This window comes from Podarcis melisellensis (assembly GCF_964234715.1).
Source record: "Podarcis melisellensis genome assembly, chromosome: 3".
Classification (NCBI taxonomy): domain Eukaryota; kingdom Metazoa; phylum Chordata; class Lepidosauria; order Squamata; family Lacertidae; genus Podarcis; species Podarcis melisellensis.
The window spans coordinates 68,165,616-68,186,299 of record NC_138530.1 but is presented as its reverse complement, the minus strand read 5'-3'; the positions used below and the strand labels follow the sequence as shown (position 1 = coordinate 68,186,299).

Genomic DNA, 20,684 nt, shown 5'->3' with positions numbered 1-20,684 from the left:
TGGTATGCAACCCATGGGAGGTTGCTTAGGACAGCAGGTAGCCCTCAGGTACCCCACCCTTGACCTGACCCCTTCCTGTCTTTCCTAGCTCTGTTGTCCAAGATTCTCTAGGGACCAGTTCATGCGTATATTTCCTACAAAGATGCACCCTGCCAAGTGTACAGCTGATGAAACAGACACTTGCATAATCTTCACACATTATGGTATTCCTAACAAACAAACAAAAAATATCCTTCCAGTGGCACCTTAGAGACCAACTAAGTTTGTTAGTTGTATGAGCTTTCGTGTGCATGCACACTTGCACACAAAAGCTCATACCAATAACCAACTTAGTTGGTCTCTAAGGTGCTACTGGAAGGAATTTTTTTTTATTTTGTTTCAACTATGGCAGACCAACACGGCTACCTACCTGTAACTAGAACTAAGGTATTCTATCCTATTGCATATTTTTCATCCCCTACAGCAGTACACTTCTCAGCTAGGAGAAATACTCTGCTAGGGTGAAGCAGCCCCCTAACTGGATGGGTCAAGGATTGAATCTAGAACCTTGTACATGGAAAGCATTTGCTTTTTCATATACATTGTGGCCCCTGCCTTCCCTCCTGTGCAGTCTAGGAACCGTGTTTTCTGGGAGCCAGGCTTTCAAATAAAATGTAATGCCAAAGCTTTCAGCTCTCTTGATAAGACGACTCCTTCTACTGAGTGCAAATCCTGGTATTGCAATAGCAGGGTGTCTGGTACAGCTGGCCTTGGCAGTGTCCTTGTCAAAGCAAAGCCAGGGAGGAAGATAAGAGAAGACTGCAGCCAAAATGCCTTGGCTGAGAGCAGGCATTAGAGGTTGTGGTGAGACTCCTAACCATGTGTGGAGTTATTCGTATTAGTATCCGTATATATTTATTTATCCATCCCCTGCGTTCTTCCCTGACAGAGACTCGGGAATGTTATTATCAAAACCCAGGAGTTTGTAAAAAGCTTCAATTTTAAACACCACCACCAAATGCTTCTAAATATTTCTAAATCTTCACTCCTGTAAAGCATTGCTCCATTGTTTTGCAAATAGGGAACGATAGCAGTTTGCTTTCCTCTTAAATGAATTCTGTATGTCTCTGGTTTCCACCAGAGGGCTCAGGCCATACAAAAGTTATTTGAAGGACATCTAGAAGACTGGACTACACCTCACAAATACATAACATTATTTAGATTCATCCAGATTTGCTCATCCTTGTTTTGATTTTTAATTAATCTACCACTATTGTCTGTAAAGTGTTTAAGAGGAGCTTACAATATTATCTGGTCTTAAAGTGTGTTAGTGTTTGACTCACACTTGAGAGTTCATGTAGCAACGAGGCATTTGTGAGTATAATAGCACACATCGCTTTCCCCTCAGTCTTGGGGTGGAATCTGATCCAGGGCAGTAATGACCAAACATAATTAGCTGCAGAGGGTTTGTTTATTGATCTAAATGTAACGACCTGATGTTCACATTCCAGTTTTTATGGACAGGTCTCAGCAAAATGCAGCTGTACTCTGAAAAGGAACCTATAAAGGGCAGTGCTACACTTTACCATAGCTTCCACTCTCCTCCCTGCTGAGATCAACAAGGGTAACTGGTTGCAAGTATGAAGATAGGCGAGGCTGGTGGCGCAGTGCCCATTCGCCCAAATGGACCTGCTGCCACCACCTAACAGGCCTCTCAGTTGAAAACCAATGATAGCTAGCTACACCTCCTGAAGGCTCTACAAGGCCAAGTCATGCGCATTTGCTTGCAAGCTCTGCAAGGACAAGAAAAGAAATCAGCTAAGTTTATGAGTTGTGATGGGGTGGGGTGGAGATGCCAAAGTTCTGGATGCAGCCATGCCATCTACTGTTTTATAGTTTAGAATAGTTTAGACACCACTCATTTTCCTATCCTGCTAAAGCTTGTGTTTTCTAACTTGAAACAGGATCTGCAGGACAACACCACATACAGAAGCTGCAGTGTATCTCATGCCTGCTGGCTCTTTCACAGAGGAATTATATATTCATATCTCTCAACTGCTCACTAACTGCAGAATGCACTGCATCTTTATAAAAGCATTTGCTCTCTAGCACCTTATCTGTGCTCGCAAACAATGTAGGAGGCAACAGGATCATATCAGGGATCTGGCTGACTAGTGTGTACTCTCTTCGCCAGCAGTTTCCCAGATTGGTTTCCTCTGAGTTTGGGAACTGTCTTCCCAAGAGCCACGATTCATAAGCCTGCAGCAGCTTTCAAAAGTGACAACCCTTTGTCTTCAGAGAAATGGTGTGTGCTTGAAAGACGTGCAATATTCAAGTTTCCTGGTTTGTTTGTTTGTTTGTTTGTTTTAAAAAAGGGAAATAAGGTTTTGTGTGGGTGGGCAGCAACATCACACCACATCAGGCAGACTTTCAGATGCACTGTCCTAGAACTATATAACTCCATGCAAAACCTTACATTGACAAAACTACGTACACCCTAAACCCTATCAACCCACAAACAGGATTGCATCAAAGACCAGTTAGTGGAGATAGTAGTGCAGTCCAGGAACATTTCAAGAAACTCAGAAATGATTTCTGAATTATGATGCTGTAGACAGTGAGAGTCTCATTTTTCAGATGGCACAATAAGTGATAGCTGTGTAGAATCAGGCAACATATTAGAGAGATTGTGTATATCTCCTTGTTTTAGAATGCTGTTGGTTTTATTGGTCTTTTTTTGATAAATATTGTGCACCATTTTATGTAAACCAATTAGGGATTTGTCATTTTCTATTAAGTGGTCTATACGTTTTGTTAGATGAAATCAATCAATATTTTGCCCACACAATTACTATGAGACGCGTGAAGGTTACGAACAAATGTTTGCGCTCTCCATTCCTGCTGATAGCAGAAATGTAAGAAAGAAGACACCAGCAAATATCGTAAGCAGATCTTCTTTAAGACAGCTTTTCTCATTTATGGCTAAGCTGTTTATCCTTAAGTGACACCATCTGTTCTCATTGTCAGTTTTGTGAAGTGTGAATTGGCCAACAAGAAGAAATACTGTAAACTCAGTGTGGTGCACATGTAAACGCCATACTGAGTTGAGAAACAGGAAGTATGGAAATTAAAACTTGATAATTTTCATGTTATTGTGGACAATTAGTCTGCTTAATACTCAGGTCTCCTGAGATTTATGCACAGTAGTGCTAAATCCATCACATATTGCAAAGGACATTGAAAGTTTTATAAATCTGTCACTATTACATTCATTGTAGTATGGCAAAGAATAGTAAATAACTATTTCAACCTTAAGTTACAACCTAGTTAGACTGAATAATTTTGATTTATGGCAGTGCAGCTCTTATTTCAGTGGGACAAACAGTCAGTCACGAAGCTGTGGTATTTATTGAATTCAAAACCCTTCCTCCACACCAAAGCCCAGCAAGCAACAACAAAAACTCTTTTCAATCAGCATTAAAGTGGTTATTGAACCACTTGCCTTCCATAGCTTATTTTGAAGCCCAAATGAGGTCACAGGAAAGCAGATAGGATTGTCTCACGCCTGTTTTGATATATCCCAGAACCAGACACAGCTACGTATGCTTCCAAAGCAATCTCTAGCCTCGGATAACAAAGGAAGCAGATGCAGCAGCCAGTTTTTACTGTATACCCCACTTCCACAGACAATACAGCAGGATGCTACTGTAATCACTTAAATGTGTAAGAACATAACAAGAAAAACTTGTTGGCAGCAAAATGCACCTTTCAATGACCTGTCTGACCAGTAAGGTTTTTAAGAGGTCTGAAAGAATTCTAGGAGCTGTGTTCCCCCCTCAAAGAACTACTGTTTCCAGCACCCAGAACAAACTACAGCTCCCAGGGATGTGTCTGTGGGGAACCATATGTTCCAAATGTATGGTACATACGCAGCCAGAGTTGTGTGTGTGTACCTCAAGTACTTCCACCGGCAAATGGAGACTTCTCCTAATGCTCACCTCTGGTTTTTGGACCCTCATGTTGCATCAGTTATGAATGACATCATAACCAATTATATATGCATTTGCATTTTTGTAGATGGTTACATTTTGCAACACAGGGGTTTGTGTTTGTTTGTATGTTAAAATCTGGCTGGGAGGCCCTGCTTGGCAACCTGCTGCCAAGTGATATCTATTCTGCGGTGACTTCAGAGACGGTCTTCTCGGGACTGGCCCCCTCCTTATGGAATGCTCTCCCCTCTGAGCTCTGACTGGCACCTTCTCTTTTTGTCTTTGTCAGCTGAAAACATGGTGCTTCCCCCCACACCCACTCAGGCTTTGGTAGGATGCTAGCTGTCGTTACCAGGTAATTTTAACGGGTTGCTGTAGTTATGTGCCTTATCTGTTCTTGTTTTATATTAAGATGGATGTTCTATTCAAATTGCATTAGCGTACCATGCCCTGGATCACTTGTGATGAAAGGCAGGTTGAAAATATTTTACATAAGCACTGTGAGAAGCTAAGACTGAGAAGTACTTTGGATCCCACTCAAGGATTTAACACACTTTGTCATAGCGTTTTCTGAGAAGGAAATCTGAAGCGTTTGCTGCCACCTTCTGACATTTTTAAAATATAGACACAGGCTTTACATTTCCTGGAATTCAAAGCTACATGAGAAATGGGAAAAGGTTAAAAAGCAAAACCAGCATGCTAGATATATTTTGCTCTTCCTTGAAACAAGTTTTGTTTGCTGCTTAATGTCTGTTGCTTAATTAGACCTGTTACTTTAAGGAGATTCAGGGCCTCATGAGGCTGAAGATCTGCTCTATTAAATCACCCCTTTTAGTACAAGCAGCTCAAGGCTCTTCATTTCCCCGGGTTATCCTCGCAACCATGTTGTGAGGTACGCAAATCTAAGCAACAATGATTGGCTCCAGGTCTCACCACAAGTTTTATGGCAAATTTAATCCTGGGGTAGGAGTCCCCTCACCACCCTTGTCAGCAAAGCCCAAGGATTTCCACTTGCATAAGGCTTCTCCACCCTCCCCCAAATTTGGCACTGGGGGTCTAGCAACCCCCCAGAACAGTACAGTGGTACTTCTAGTTAAGAACTTAATTCGTTCTGGAGGTCCGTTCTTAACCTGAAACTGTTCTTAACCTGAAGCACCACTTTAGCTAATGGGGACTCCTGCTTCCACTGCGCCACTGCTTCGCGATTTCTGTTCTCATCCTGAAGCAAAGTTCTTAACCTGAGGTACTATTTCTGGGTTAGCAGTCTGTAACCCGAAGTGTCTGTAACCTGAAGCGTCTGTAACCTGAGGTACCACTGTACATGGGGAATGTCTTTCTCTCTGGAAAACTGGAATATTTGCACAGATGAATGAATGGAAGTGTGTTGCACTGAATCCCATTCTTGGTCTCCCAGGCCTTAGGGCACTTAATATACCCCTCCACCTAATTCCACATTCGGGGCGGGGGGGAGAGAGATGTAGAAGTCGTGGAACGGGAGTTATTATTTCCCATGGGGCTGCAAATGTATGGGGGTCCCTTGTTAGCACCTTTAAAACGAACCAACTTAGGCTTCAGTCTACTTACCAGAGAGCAATTCCCAGGGAATAATCAGCGCAGCCTGTTGTAGGTCCCCGGCTTGCCGTTGTCCACTTTCTTTCAACTAGAGGCAGACAGCCTGTTCCATAGATTTGGTGCTGAACAGGATCTTGTAAAACAATTCTTTTGCAGCTCTGGACATTTGTAAAAATTTAAAAGCCAAGTTTCTTTAAATTGCAATAGTTTACTATTAAAGCACATGTTTCACCGCATTTGTTTAAATAAAGGTTTACTTGTTGAAAATGAAGATTAAAAATGCTCCTTCACAGGATTTTAAAAGTGCCTTTTGGAGTTCATTTTCCCCAGTTAAAATTCATTTTAAAAAGGAATTCACCCCAAAGGACGAAGTTCTTTTTCCTCAAGACTATATGGCACAGAAAAAATAAGAGGCCCAGAGTTCAGACAATTATTAGGGGAGGGGGGGAGGAATTCCAGAGTTGTCCAGCAGTCACACAGAATGTATTCTAATGTGCCTTTATCACACAGATGCATTGCATAGACAAGAGGAGAGTGCTCTTGTGCTCATGTTCTGCTCACTGGCTTCCCATACACTTTTGGTTGGCCACTGTAAGAACGGGATGCTGGACTGGATAGAACATTGGCCTGCAGGCTCTTCATATGTTCTTTATTAAAATTAGGTAAGGTCAATCAGGGTCAGTGCTCATTCTCAACACATCACTTTGGGCAATTCAGTTTTTAGTTGCAACTAACTACACTAATGTGCAACTTGCTCTTCAACTATCATTGAGCAAAAAGAAATTCTGAAATGTAAAATTAAATGTTCCAACCACAATAATGCAAACAACTTTATTTACAGGCTAATCAAATTAATCAAACTCAGCTTAAGTAAGTAGAATTAAGTTGCAAAGGTCTGCAGGACTGAGGTCAGCATAAAATGGAAAGGAAATTAGCAAAGACTATATAACCACAAAAATCTGGACATTGCATGTTGCCCAATAGTCTTACAAACTCTTACATGTGTGGTATGCTGGCTTAAGGGAAACTGAGGCACACTTCAGAAAACAGATTTCTGTTCAGCAAAATGCCAGCTCTGGGTTCAGTCTGACATTTCACCAAGATTCAGTTGTTGGTTTCAAACATTAGAAATCTAGTATTCCAGGGATTTTACTTCTCCTGTAGCTTCTGCCATCTTTAAAAACTGCAAGAAATAACAGTTTAGATGGCTAATGGAATACACATACAATTAGAATGTAAAATACAAATTTTCTGACAAACTCTATACAACTGAGCATAAGAATATTGACTTTCCCCAAAAGGCCTTCAAGCCTAATTCATCCAGCCCTTGGAAAACTAGCTATTGACAAAGCTGGGGGGAAACCACGTATTACGTACCACGTCTGAAAATTCCAACATATTACAGTTGCTGGTGTGGCACTCTACACGATTGGTCAAATAGCAGTGCAATCACAATAATTCACAATAGCATCAGAGCAAAATTTCAGAGGTCTGGGCTTTCCCAAAGTGTGCCTAGACAAAACAATGGTGGGAAGTGTCTGAGGGAATTTCTGTGCAGTTATTTATCAGTGCCATTTACAACCGTTCACTGACTTGTGTGCAGCGATACCGTCACAAGGAGAACAAAGCAGTACCAGCAAACAGTGTTCAACAACAGCCTGATTTTAATAAATAGCGAAGTTGTGCAAATGCAACAGAGAAAGGTCGTCTTCATTTTTGTCACTTCAGACAGAACAAAAGTATATCAAGCGGAGAACATGCTTCTTCGCTTGAGAGTGGAAAGTAACATTCTCTCATAGATAATCCCTGGATTACTGTTAACAAGGGATATAGAAAAGCTCTTTCGATAGACCAAGATTCAACATGCTCAGAAATAGTGCAAAATGGAGCAAACATTGAAGAGAGTTCATTCTAAAAAAAGGGGGATACCAGGTAATTTCTTTCACACATGTCCTACTGACAAAAACAGGCTTGTGGAGGAACACTGTGCTCCTATGTCAACTCTCCATTTTGCTCCCCTTTAGATTCCCTAATGAAAAGCAATACACAGGGAATGTTTTTGTAATATACACCAGAAAACATCATATGCTGCATAACAGCCTCATATGGCAGGGCAAAGGCACATCCATGAACAGCAGAAAATGCAGCCTTTCCAATTTCATGGCTTGCTTAAAATACTAGGCTTGCAATGGAGGCAGTATCATGGTTAAGATTACTTTAATATACAGTATTAAAGGAGCAGCTATAAAATTTTACTGCAAATCAAATACAGTTCCATGAGCAAAATGACACACAAAAATTATTTTATAAGCAACAGTTAAAGAATTTATAAATAGCAAAATCTTTGCATAAAGTATTTACATTTTAAAGTTTTCTCTATAAACATATGTATATATATAGTGCACCTAGGAGAGACAAGTTTAACTGTGTTCTACAACACAATGTTTTTTTAACATTAAACATTAGGTTAACTGACATTACACTAAATGCCTTTCGCTCGCTCTCAATTTATGTACATTCTATAAAAACACTTACAAAGCTGTCATTTTACATTATTTGCACTCTCAAAATACATCTTTACATGTTACATTTTAATGGCCCGCAAAACAATGAATGGAAAGCAGGCGTTTCATGCTTTATCCTATTATAATAAAAGCTATTACATGGTTTTTAACTGTTTGCATATGGAGAGTGTGCGCTCTAATAAGATATAGATACATACATACATATATATATAAACATACACACATACACATAACTGAACAGTAACCTAGCCAAGACAACCCCCAATGGATTCTAAAAATGCCTTTGGCATTCAGGTGTAAAACTATTTTGCACGTTTGGGGTTTAAAAAAATATACCGTAGTTCTGTAAAATACTAGGACTATTATACTGTAACAAATTTGGTACGTGATCCTGCACAGTCTTAAGTAACACCTGGCAAGATACAGGATGCACTCAATTCCCACTTGCTAAGGGCCAGTTGATCCAAACCGCTCAATGTAGCACAGCGTGGGTAACCAATGACATGGCAAGCACTGCATTTATGGATGGAAACAATGATCGCTATGACACGATCATAGCTGGAGAACACCTTCCACAAGGGATCTAATCACATGGAGTTCTTTTAAACACACAACAGGCAACTGGGCAATTGCTTTCATGTTGCCTTACAACACTGCAATACATCCTAAAAAAACAGATGTAAAAATGGTATGATGAAGCATTTTCTGGACACAGCCTGAAGCAATCTGATGACTATTTAGCCACAGATTAAATGGTTTATTATGTATCCAACACCATCCTCCCATCTTAAGAGTGTCAAGTGAATCAGTTCCTATAGCAAAGGGTTTAAATCAAAAATTTGAATCGCCCCTCTTAGCAACTCTCGTATAAAACCATGCCTACAGAGAATGTTTTGTAAACTTTTTGGACTGCATTAGAGGCACATTTTCATTCCAATGCACAGCAACCTTTACAGTTATCCATGTGGACGGGATATATGTGGAAATAGGTTGTTAAAGGATCTAAGGCATGATGTACTCCGATTCTGTGGATGAGCCACGTTGTCAAAAGTGTAACAGTACTATTAGCCTGTAGGGCACAGAGCTCCTTTAGACAGCCCAGGGTCACATAGATGGCACTGTGTGGCAACTGTAAAAAATACTATGCAGTGGAAAGAATGGTCATCTAACTCCATCCTAATTCAGTTCACACAGAATGGTAGCCACCCAATGATGCAATTCTGTAAGTTGAGCATGCTACACTTAAGGGCAGACATAATTCCAAGAGGCCAATTTTACACTTATTTTGCATTTTAAATTTAACAGTATTCTGTTTAATACCTTTGGAGAATACTTCACATCCAGCATTGATTGGCAAGAGACTTTAAAGGAATATATTTATATATATATGCTGCATTAAATAATGCTGAAAAACATCTCAGGATCTATTTTAGAGATTTAACGTCACAATAAATATTTAGCAGCTAAAATGTTTTGTATGTGTATGTTTTAAAGCAAACTTATTTTTGTATATTGTGAAAATCTGAAATGAATTGACTTTGCTGTTTACCTTTTTACAATACACATTTTAAAAGCAACTAGGTAGGTCAGGAATATACCTCTGAGAAATCATGTCTCCCTTATATATGGTCATTAAAATCTATTCCTCTATCAAATGAATGCCAATTTTCTGCTTCTGCTATTAGTCAGAAGATCCAAGTGTCAAAGTTCTTTTGCTTTAGTCTATCCCTTTTATCATAAACAAGATCCAAAGTTAAATTCAAGAAAAGCCTTTGGAAACAACATGCTTTGGTGCTTATAATTCAAGGGAAATTCATCTGACATGCAACTTCTTAGAAAAATGGGAAATTTTACACATTTAGATACGCTCATAATGAAGCCCTGAGGTAACCAACAGAACAGCTTTTTTTCCAGGCAACAGCAACACAGCTTCTCTTTATCCCTTTAATCGTCCTTTATAATTTTATGTGGAATTTTGAATGCAGAACGGTCTACACAACCTGTCTTGAGGAAGAGACCAGTCCCACTGATGAGTTAGGGGCTGTTTTAGGCTAAGCTTTCAGCAGATTGGTCTAGTTTAGATATAGTCTCTTCTGTTTCAACTGAATTTCCTAGGTCTCCATTTTCATGGCCATCAATACTTGCTTTCTTATCAAACACTGCAAAAGAGAGAAAAGAATGTTTGTAACATTTTATAGTACAGCATCCTAAAGTTTACAAACTGACCCACCCAACAATTTTTGCTGATAAGGAGAAAACATGCACCAATGCTGCACAGGAAGGCAGAAATTCCAAGACTTCTAGAAATGGGCTGTATATAAAACAAGTTAAGAAGAATAGGGACTACTGCAGGCCAAACCACCTTTTCCCCATCTACATGTGCTCTTGCAGAGGGTTAGGAATTAATATGGCTCTCCACTTCCCCTCTAACAAGACCTTCCAACTAGTACAGAAACACCCACGAAACAGAAAATTCCAGTAACCAGCAAAACAAGGAAGTGCCTACACAATGCAGAGGCACCCCCAAGTTATGGGCAGGGATTTGGCAAATCCAGATTTTGAAAATTGTACTGCATTAATCTTTGACCATATGAAATCTTTAAATCACATCACAAAAATAGTCACCAAGAAAGAGGAAAGGAAGAATATACCTATTATTTCAAATCAAGAGTCTGCTTTATGGGAATATAGGGAAATATGGCAATATTCTGACAAAAATAGCAAAGGAAAACGATGAGCTGCCATTCTGCCCAAGCGTTATATTTACCAAGAACATATATGGTTTAACCTTGCATGTTGTGACACAACTGCATAACTGTCATCCCAATCTAAGGACAGATCATCCTAAGCATATCCAAACAACTGAATCTAAATTTACAAAATCAAGTTTTACTTGAAATGTTGTACCTTAGTTATTAAAAAAAACCAACCCAGAACATTTACCTTGCAATTGTTTTACATCTCCACATCCAGATTTTCTATTAGAAGCAGAGTTTCCACCTTCCTCCAATTCGTCAAGATACAGACGATAACGATGTCCACTCTCATCCTCATATTCTACATTTTCATCATCTGAGTCCACTTCTGGAGCAACGTACACAACTTCAAACTCAATTTCCCCTCTCTAGAATACAGAAATGAAGATTATGTTGCTTCTAAGAATGGGCAGTCCATTCAGAACACTTAAAATATGAAAACTCAGAATTATAGCTATACAACAGAATAGTAAAAAAAAAAATCCTAATATCAAAGAAAAGCCAGATCAAGTCTTGCAATACATGCCTGCAGAGTATAGTCATCCAGATAATCCTTGCTGAAATAAGAGCATTTGGAAGGACTTTCTGGACACTCTGAAGCAAGGCCCAAAATGAATGGACTACTGCTCAACTTTAGTTTAATTCTGGATGTGACTTACATGTATGGAAACTGGGTTTGTTTGTTTTTTGAAAATGGCAATACAGACAATTTTAAGAGTCTCCAAAACATTCATCTGGTGAAACTTGCACTTTCAGTAATTGCAGAAGAAAACTTCACAGAGAATGTTTGCCCTACCAGTAGTGGACCTCGGGTCTCAAATTTAAGTGGTGCCCTGTGTGACACCCAAATTTGGTGCTCCCCACACCCCTTCTCATGTTCCATTCTAAATCTTAGTTGTGGCAACCCCTACAGCACCCAGTGCAACTGAACCAGTCATGCTCCCCTAAATCTGCCCCAGGCCCTATCTTAGAAACATAGGCAGCTGCCTTACACCAAGTCAAACTGCTGGTCCATCTAGCTCAGCCTTGTCTACACTGAATGGCAGGGGCTCTCCAGGGTTTCAGAGAAGGAATCTTTCCGAACCTTGTCGGAAGATGTCAAGGACTGAACCTAGGACCTTCTGTCCTTTGCATGCAAAGTATGTGGCTCCACTACTGAGCATCTGTATGCTGCCCAGTAATTAATAAACCCTTCCTCTTACTTAGTGCTTGTGTTCAGACACACACAGACATAGAGCTGAAATGGAGAAATGTCAGGCCTTGCCCCAAATTATCGGCCAAACCCCACTAAATGTATATATGCATATTAACAGTTCAGTATTCATGATATAAAAATAAAATACCTGCTGCGAAAGAATAGTTACAGCTTCTTTATGTTTGGCATCTCTCAAATTTACACCATTTACTGCCAAAATGGCATCTCCAACATGCAGACCTCCACATCGATCAGCAGGCTGACCTGGGTGAATTTCAGAGATGAGGATGGGAACACCATGCTCCTTTCCACCCTATCAGAATGACATAACACAAGTCAGGAGATTGCAACAGTTTCAAAATGAATTATAGCCTAACACTGTGTATGTTCTTCACTGTAGATTTCAAAAGTGTTGAATTCATGCTGCTCTTCAACAAATAAGTATTTGCTGCTCTGCGTATTTGATGTATAGCACAGTTTATAATGCATTTGTAGCAGAGATTTCACAAAAGCATAATGAAAAATTTAAGTTCTTTCAGATGCATTTATAAGAGAGTTACAAAAGCAAGCATTTGATATAGGTAACATGGGCCAGTGTGACACACAGGAAATATAAAATAAAATGTTAAGTATCTTGTTAGTAAACACTGAATCCTAGAAAAAGAAAATAAATTCAAATATTACGGTAATTGAAATGCCCAGTCCTTCGTGATCTTCTTTAACCAATAGAACTTTCCTTATGGGACCAACACCTTGACTCTTCTTTAAAGAATCTGGATCCTAGTTTAAAAAAAAACAACCAGCTATGACAATGCTTTTTCAAAGTTTTCCAGAGATTCACAGGACACTACTATCACTACAGACAAAATAATCTCTATATTCAGAATGCTATAGACATTGCTGCTATAAGAAAATCACTTTTCTAAAGATTACTTTAGAAAGGAAAACACATGCACCTCAGCCTTATCCAAGATCCGAGTTGATGTGGCACAAGCAAAGGTTTTTCCTACATTGGCTTCAAGATAAGCAGAATTAAACAAATTTTGGGCACTAAAAAGCAGTTAGAGAAAACCCTTGTTACAGTTCTGGAAGTCACAGCGATGTTCCAGAAGTAGATGGATACAAACTTCCATTTTGATGGGGTTTAAGAGGCTGGAAGAAGTCCCACCACCCTCACTTCCCCTTTCCACAGTACCAGAGCAACAGGCCTTATAACTTCCAGCACCACAAGTGTTTTTTAACTGAAAGTTTTTTAGGTTGTTTTGGGGGCCCAGTTTAGGGCCTGAAAGGTTGTAAACAAAAAAGCAATGCATTCCTTTGTGCCAGCACTATAAACCCCATGTGTTTCACCACCTCTGAGCAACAGGTTGTATGTTCAAGAGCTTGGAAGACTCAGTATGCAGTGCAGAGGACAGGCTGGGACAGGAAGGACCAAAGTTCAAATCACCACTCAGTCATGAAGCTCAAATGCTTATTATATTCCAGACACTAAATCTCAGCCCAGCCTACTTACAAGGGTTATTGCAAAGCTGAAATGGACTATCCTGAGCTTCAGAATTTAAAAGCAGAATGCATAATAAGATTCTCACATCTATAAATTAAGAGTGCTGTGGATGTAAATGCTGTGAACCCTTTCAATATTGAATACCTTTTTTTTATTTACAGCACAATCTTAACTGTGTTTACTCAGAGATAAGTCCTATTGACTTCAAGAAGGATTACTCCCAGGTAAATAAAGTAATGACTGCAGCCTATGTCACTAACTAGGATTCACTTAGTCCAAATCCCAATACAGAATATTGTAATTATTCCTTAAGTTTCATATACAGTTGTACCTTGGAAGTCAAATGGGATCTGTTCCAGAAATCCGTTTGATTTCCAAAATATTTGAAAACCAAATCACAGCTTCTGAAGCTGTGGAAGCCCCATTGGACGTCCAGGTTTCAAAAGAACGTTTGCAAACCGGAACAATCACTTTCGGGTTTGCGGCATTCGGGAGCCCAAACATCTTGAGTTCCAGGGTGTTCGACAACCAAGGTACAACTGTATGTACAATTTCAACATTTCTTCCCCTTGACTATTGAGGCGAGTTAGTAAAAAAAAAGAAAAATGCACTCTTTACACGAACTGTGATAAAACAGTGTTGTAATTTAATCTACAAAAAATGAAATTCCCTTTTTCTGCCCCATTGATCTGAGCCATAAGAAGAATTTCAGTTTTGAATGGCAACAGATATATTAATATATCCAATGTCGGCATACATTTAAAGGTACAAACATTATATTGACAAATGTTGAAAACAAGAAGCTTACATGTCCTGGGGGTACTTGCATGGGTCGCTTTAGATCATTACGACCACGACATGCCCTGATCACAGTTTTATGCCGGTGCAGATGGATTTCAGCTTCCAGCTGGTTCCAGAGTTTATCATGAGCAGGTCCTTTCATATCTCTGCCTAGTAACTGAATTTGCTGAACCCTAAATAATGAGAAAAGAACATGATATGTATGAAGTGAGAGGTTCAAACTACTCTTTGATTTGCTCTCTCAGTGCCATGTTCTCAAGTCCAATAAAGAGGTAATCAAATGGCTTACAGTCACTGCAATAATAGGGAAAGAAAGTGGGGAGGGTGCTGTACCACACACTTTCATAGCCAAGCTTAAGGCTGCTTCCACATTTGGCATTTACTGTGGAATAGACATGCTTTGTTCACTCACTTTTTAAGGAGTATTTGCATAATGTCATGAGTAAAACATCCCCCTCACATTTTACCTGTTCAGCTGCAGACTTTTTCGAGAGCTAAAAAATCCCTCTATGGCTGAGCTGTGCAATTTTCCCAGGTATAGGCAGCCTAACTGCCACTCTGGCCAGTTAAACTGCTCTTCCTTCTACATGATCCATTTTTCTTCTCCAGGAATCAAGTCAATCACTTAAAACCTTGGTTCAGATAGCACTGTCTCTGTATCTGTTTCTTCCCCCTTCCCCCTGTATTCATGATCAGGAGTGCAGTGAGTATTTAAACCACACATGCAGGTCCCAATGAAAATAACCCCCTTCCAATGTTTCAAGCTCAGGAAAGGGGAATTGTCCACTTTACTACATAAAGTTAGAATCTGGGAAGCAGAATTGCTATTCCACTTCCGGCTTGAAGCAGAACTAGAATGATTGCAGAATGCTAAATTGCCCATGTTTGGAAGCAACCCAAGTCCAACCTTGTGAATCACGGTCCTTATCTTCTCCCACTACAGATAGTTTTTATAGCAGTTCAGCACTATCCTGATAAGCTCTTACATTCTACTCTTCCACATCCCCCATATGGTCCACACAAGTACCCTGAGATCAGGCATGTCAACTCCTAAACAACAATTTTGTCCCAAATGTCCATCGCAAGCTACTGAATTTTTACACACCTTCCAGCTAGCTCTTTATCTAAATATTTGGCTGCGAGTCTTGCCCCATATACTTCAGCCTGGAGCACAGCTATGTGTCGACGAAGTGCCTCATTTTCCTTCCGAAGTAGCTTCACTTCAGCTTCAAGTTGAGCTTCTTTCACCTTTTCTTTCTTGTTGGCTTCAAGTTCTCTCTCCTGGCGAAGTAAAGACCCTGGTTATTTTAGCCACAAGCTAAACATTCCTATTATGTGGATATGAAAACTGCAAGCATCTTTAGTCTAACCTTTAATTTCACAGAAAAAACCATGACACACAACATTTAGATACAATCTGCGTGTACACATTTACAACGGTTTTGCAAGTGAGTAGAAAAATATTCATGCCACAAAGCATTTTACAAATCTCAATGTTTTACAGCTGCATCAGAAGGCAATTTGAGGGACAAGTTTGGAAAGCTACATTTGTTCAAGAAGAACTAACTACAATTGAGCTATCATAATGTGAAACTGTTTTTATGACACAGCAGCTAATTTAGGATAATACAGCATGGCACTGCTTACTAAAAGAATTGCAAATATGAAGAAGAAAGGCAACTAGTTGGCTAAAATTATGTATATTTAAGACATATGGCAAGCATGTTAAATGAACTGATGAAAATAAAATAAGCGTCTTTAAAAATAAAGTGGTTTTTTAAACACACAAACATGATACCCAGCACTGCTGTTCCAAGGCATATTTAATTGCCAGGGAACAACACAGAGATAAGACTTAAGGAACTGGGGCTTTTTATTTAGGAAAAAAGGTAGGGAAGGGGACAGAGCACGAGAAAACTTTAATAAATATGAATAGTGTAGTAGAGAAAGTAAAGAGAGAATGTATCCCCTCTCTATCCTCCTCATTCCTAATGGACAGAGTGGATATCACCCAATGTTTACACTACAGAAAGGTACAGGAATGGAGAAATGAAGTTTTCCTGTTTAAAATTGAAATACACTAGAAAATTCACACTGAACATCACAATTTCTCGTCTATATTCCAATAGGATTTATAAAGGTTTCTAAGTATCTATAAGTTTAAAAATTGCAAGTTAAGTTCATGAACTATTTTCATTTTTAATTTCTGCACATATATCATGGCAGCCTGGGCAAAAATATGCCAATATGCCATCATACCATTGGCTTTTGGAATGCAACCACTGAAGGGTAGGTAGGAATAGAATGCTACATAAATATACCATCATGTGACAATTTTTTTAAAAAAAAACCATGCTGTTTTACAGGACATATAAGCATTCTTAAAACACTGTGGATTCTGGACAAAAAAAACAGACAAACATTTTAGGTTTCACTGCACTTTGTGTGATGTTTTGGTTCTTGAACAGCTGACTGCCATGCCATATCACAGCTGATTTTGTTCAAAGCCTGAGTGCATCACAGAGTTAGTTGCTTGGATCTCTGGATTGCGATCAAAGTCAGTCTTTAATAACCTGCTACATTTAGACTCAATTCCAAGCTTTACTTCAAAATTCCCACATTAGTCATAGCAATCAACAGCAGCAATACAGACATGCATGTTGAGTGGAAAAGAGCATCAAATCTTAAAAGAATACTGAACATAAACAAGGTCTTAGCTAAGAAACTGTGGAAAGGAAAGAATCTAGCAGACATTCACTGGCACTAACTCTCCAGGCTAATATGCGCAGCTCTGCAGAAAACTACTGCACTGCTTTGAATTAAACACAGATGAAGACAGCCAGTGAACTTACCATATCCTCCACAGAAGGGGCAGACTTAGGATGAGAGAAAAAAAGTTTAGTAATTAGAAATACTGGCCAAAAAAAAAATATCAAAATTATAGGGCCATACATCGACAAGATTCTCAGTCTAAGCAGTAATCAAATTGTATGATCCATGGTTACAAAGAAGACAATTACTATAAATACTTGCTCATTGAAAATGGAATTTCTCTCACACTGTGAAATGGGAAAATGTCTCCAAATAAATAGAAATTGTGATTTTACTAGCAAATAATTGAAGCCTGCACTGCAACAAGCATTCTTTTTTTAAAAAGAGATGTGAATACTGGTGGGGCAAATTTTAAAAGAAGACTGGTCTGGATATGATCTTTTTTCAGTTCCTCTTCCTTCTTTTTCATGGGCACAGTCATCATCTGATATGGTTTGAACAAGAACTAGCAGGAACTGAAAAACAAGCATGCCTTTCCAGCTAACAATGAGCAGCAGATTTTGTACGTTATCACACCTTTTACATAAACTAAGCATTTCCTACAATACCCTCAAAAAGTTACTGATATTTGTTTCTTGGCAAAATGAAGATTTATACTTTTGATTGACCATCTGATTTTAAATCAAATAATCAATCACTTCAAATGTATGTCTGGAATTCAGATTGCTACTCAGGTTCATTGATAAGACCTGTACTAGCCCACTCGAACTTTTGATTTCTTTAGCCAAACACTGTGTGGGAATAGGATGTTGGACCAGATAAGCTTTTGGTCTGATTCAGCAGGGCTCTAATGTCCTTATGGTGCTTTTGAAACTCCCCTTGGTTTCAAATTGTAACTTGCTAGGTATATATGTGTTCCTATAAAGGGGAAGGGACTTTGGGCTCACAAACCTTATTTCACAGTTCTTTATTCTAAGTGTCTGTGAATAAAAGGCTAAGATACAGTAGCCCAAATTTTGTTGACTCTAGCCATGAATAAAATCTCATGCAGTCCCTAGCACACTGGAATTCGACTGACTAGATAGTTCATTAAATACATGACGTGCTACTATAACTGGACAAGCACTTAGAAAGCTCTTATCCAAATGTGTGCTACTTGCACGCCTCAATTCCATAATACTGAATTCAATCCACAAAAATAGGAGATGCAAAAATCCTCCTCTAAAAACTTCTAACTATGACAGTGGAATCCTCTACATCAGAGGTGGGGAATCTTTTTGGCCCAGTGGGCCAGTTCTCTATCTCCTTCACCCCAATGGGGTGGTCAGAGCTACTCATTAGTCATCAACTGACATCATAATGACATCAGTTGAGCGATACCTGTCAAAGCTCAGCACTTCCCCAACACCTGGCTATCAGCTGGTTGCCTTGTGCTAGGGAAGCGCTGAGAACAGGTCTTGGAAAAAGATTTGCACAGCACTTCCCCAATTCCCAAAACGATTGTTGGGCCTTTGGGAAGTGATTCACGAAGTGCTTTGTAATCCCTGTTCTCAGCACTTCTCAGGCACTTTGTACAGTGCTTCGGAAGGATCCAACAACCAGCAGCTTGTCAGACACTTGCATAACAGGTCACAAGGAGTATAGTCCCTGCAAAGCCCCTTTTGGTCAAGCACCGCCTTTATGTGTTCCACATGTGATTTCATATGTGAAGCCCAGTGTAGGGAAGATGGCTTGGCAGGTCAACTAGATAGTCTTGGCAGGCCAAATTGGGCTGATGGGGGACGGACGGGACTCCACTTCATTTTACATCTCTAGATAATAGATTTAACAGTCTCTTAGGTAGCAAGCCTAACCATGGCAAGTGACATTCAGATAAACTAGATAAACTGCCTCCTAGATAATACAGAAAGACGAAAGAGGAATTCTATGAGCACACATGCATACAAATAAAATACCGTATTTATTCTAATCTAATGCTCACCTTTTTGGTCAAATTACATTGGGAAAATTCGATTCAATGGCACATTTACATTCACCAGCAAATACTTTTTTTGGTTTAAAGGTTCTGAAAATTGAGGTGTACATTAGATTTGATGGTGCATTAGACTCAAGTAAATACAGTAGTTTGGAGTAACAATTCTGCTGTAAAAAATAGGTTCTTCCTGTTACTAGTACTCACCAACTTTGCTTTTATTGTCCCCGAGTCAACACTCTGACCAGTTTTTGCATGGAGTTGAAGCTGGATGGCATGGATTTGTAATAGTTGATCGTGCACCTCTTTTTCTAATACTGCTTTTTCAGCCCGTGTTTCTATCAGTTCTGATTTCATGTCCACTAGCTGTGCCTGGAACATAAGTTATTCAATAATCCACATGATCAAAAAGTCTATAGAAAAAGATATTTTGACTCTGGATTTTTTCTGTCCTTCAAATTAGTGTACATCACCAGCTTTTAAACCAAAGAAATAACACAGGTTTCTTTACATAGTCACAAAACTGCTTAAGAAGAAGTTTTTTCAATCTGTGCAAGCTTGAATCCTAAACACAGATTGAATCAGACTGATTGATCAATAACGGGAACAAAATATTATGGAATAAACTGAAAAAGTGAGAAGATTCCACCCTTTAATAACATGTTAAAATCCTGTCATACAGGAATGGTGGTCATTTATACACAATGATATTAAGGAACAGACCTACCGAGTCATAGCATATATGGAATGTTTGGCACAACCAATCAGAAATATATTACATACTGAAAGAGAAAAAGAATGTTTGTGCTCAAGTTCCAAGCAAGTTTGGCAAATCATCTTCTAACAGTTAGAATGGTAAAATTCTAAGGTTAATGACAGTTAAAGATTTAGCATAACCTCTACCTGATTAATGTGTTTCAGCAATGAAAGACCTCTAGCTGGGAATTCACTTTTGCTTTCTGCTATGTAAATTGTTTAATATCAGAGGCCTTTTAGTTTATCTAGTAAGCCTAAACATTCAACTGGGCATTAACAGCATACAAATATATGATTCAGTTAATATCCTGTGATCTTTTAACACAGCTAACAGTAAATTGTTTCCTGCTTGTTTATTCTTACTGGTATGTCAGTCTACAACAGGCTTCCTCAAATTCGGCCCTCCAGATGTTTTGAGACTACAATTCCCATTATTCCTGACCACTGGTCCTGCTAGCTAGGGATCATGGGAGTTGTAGGCCAAAAACAGCTGGAGGGCCGAGTTTGAGGAAGCCTGGTCTACAAAATAGTAGTGGATTACCCTACACCTTACTGTGCTTTAGGAAAGCCTGGAGGAACGTAATAGCCTTTACCTTAACTGTTTATTGATTTTATGGCTATTGCTGAAGGGTGTGAGTGGGTGGAAGACCAACCCCCAAGTACACTAGGCATTGTTAAACTGTAGCATAACACATTTACAATTTATCACTGCAAGAAACGAAAGGCTATAGTAGTCTAAACAGTGGTGTGTTATAATTCATGATCACTATTTTCTTTTATGTTGATTACTCTTTCATAGCTGTAAGAGCTTAGAAAAGACACTCCGCCAATTGCAAACAATAATGACTGAGCAAGTCTTGCTG

The 20,684-nt window shown here is 39.2% G+C and overlaps 1 protein-coding gene and 1 long non-coding RNA gene across 3 annotated transcripts in view; both read right to left on the bottom strand.

Annotated features, from left to right (window-relative positions):
- Window positions 1-1,587: 1,587 nt before the first annotated feature.
- LOC309366719 lies at window positions 1,588-6,909 on the bottom strand. Its single transcript, XR_014166857.1, has 3 exons — window positions 6,541-6,909; window positions 5,553-5,698; window positions 1,588-1,772 (listed from the first exon to the last, which is right to left on the bottom strand). It is a non-coding gene; the product is annotated as an uncharacterized lncRNA (long non-coding RNA).
- Window positions 6,910-7,186: 277 nt separating this feature from the next.
- GOPC (golgi associated PDZ and coiled-coil motif containing) overlaps window positions 7,187-20,684 on the bottom strand; it is a 21,968-nt gene continuing 8,470 nt past the window's right edge. Inside the window, exons 2-9 of one of the 2 annotated variants that reach the window (XM_081905459.1) lie at window positions 19,273-19,437; window positions 17,174-17,197; window positions 15,427-15,602; window positions 14,329-14,494; window positions 12,701-12,796; window positions 12,165-12,329; window positions 11,009-11,189; window positions 7,187-10,224 (exon numbers count right to left, since the gene is read on the bottom strand). In XM_081905459.1, the coding sequence (XP_081761585.1) occupies window positions 10,112-10,224; window positions 11,009-11,189; window positions 12,165-12,329; window positions 12,701-12,796; window positions 14,329-14,494; window positions 15,427-15,602; window positions 17,174-17,197; window positions 19,273-19,437 (1,086 nt within the window). In that variant the 3' untranslated portion in view covers window positions 7,187-10,111. The remainder of the gene's footprint in view (window positions 10,225-11,008; window positions 11,190-12,164; window positions 12,330-12,700; window positions 12,797-14,328; window positions 14,495-15,426; window positions 15,603-17,173; window positions 17,198-19,272; window positions 19,438-20,684) is intronic. The other variant, XM_081905460.1, reaches the window with a different exon arrangement.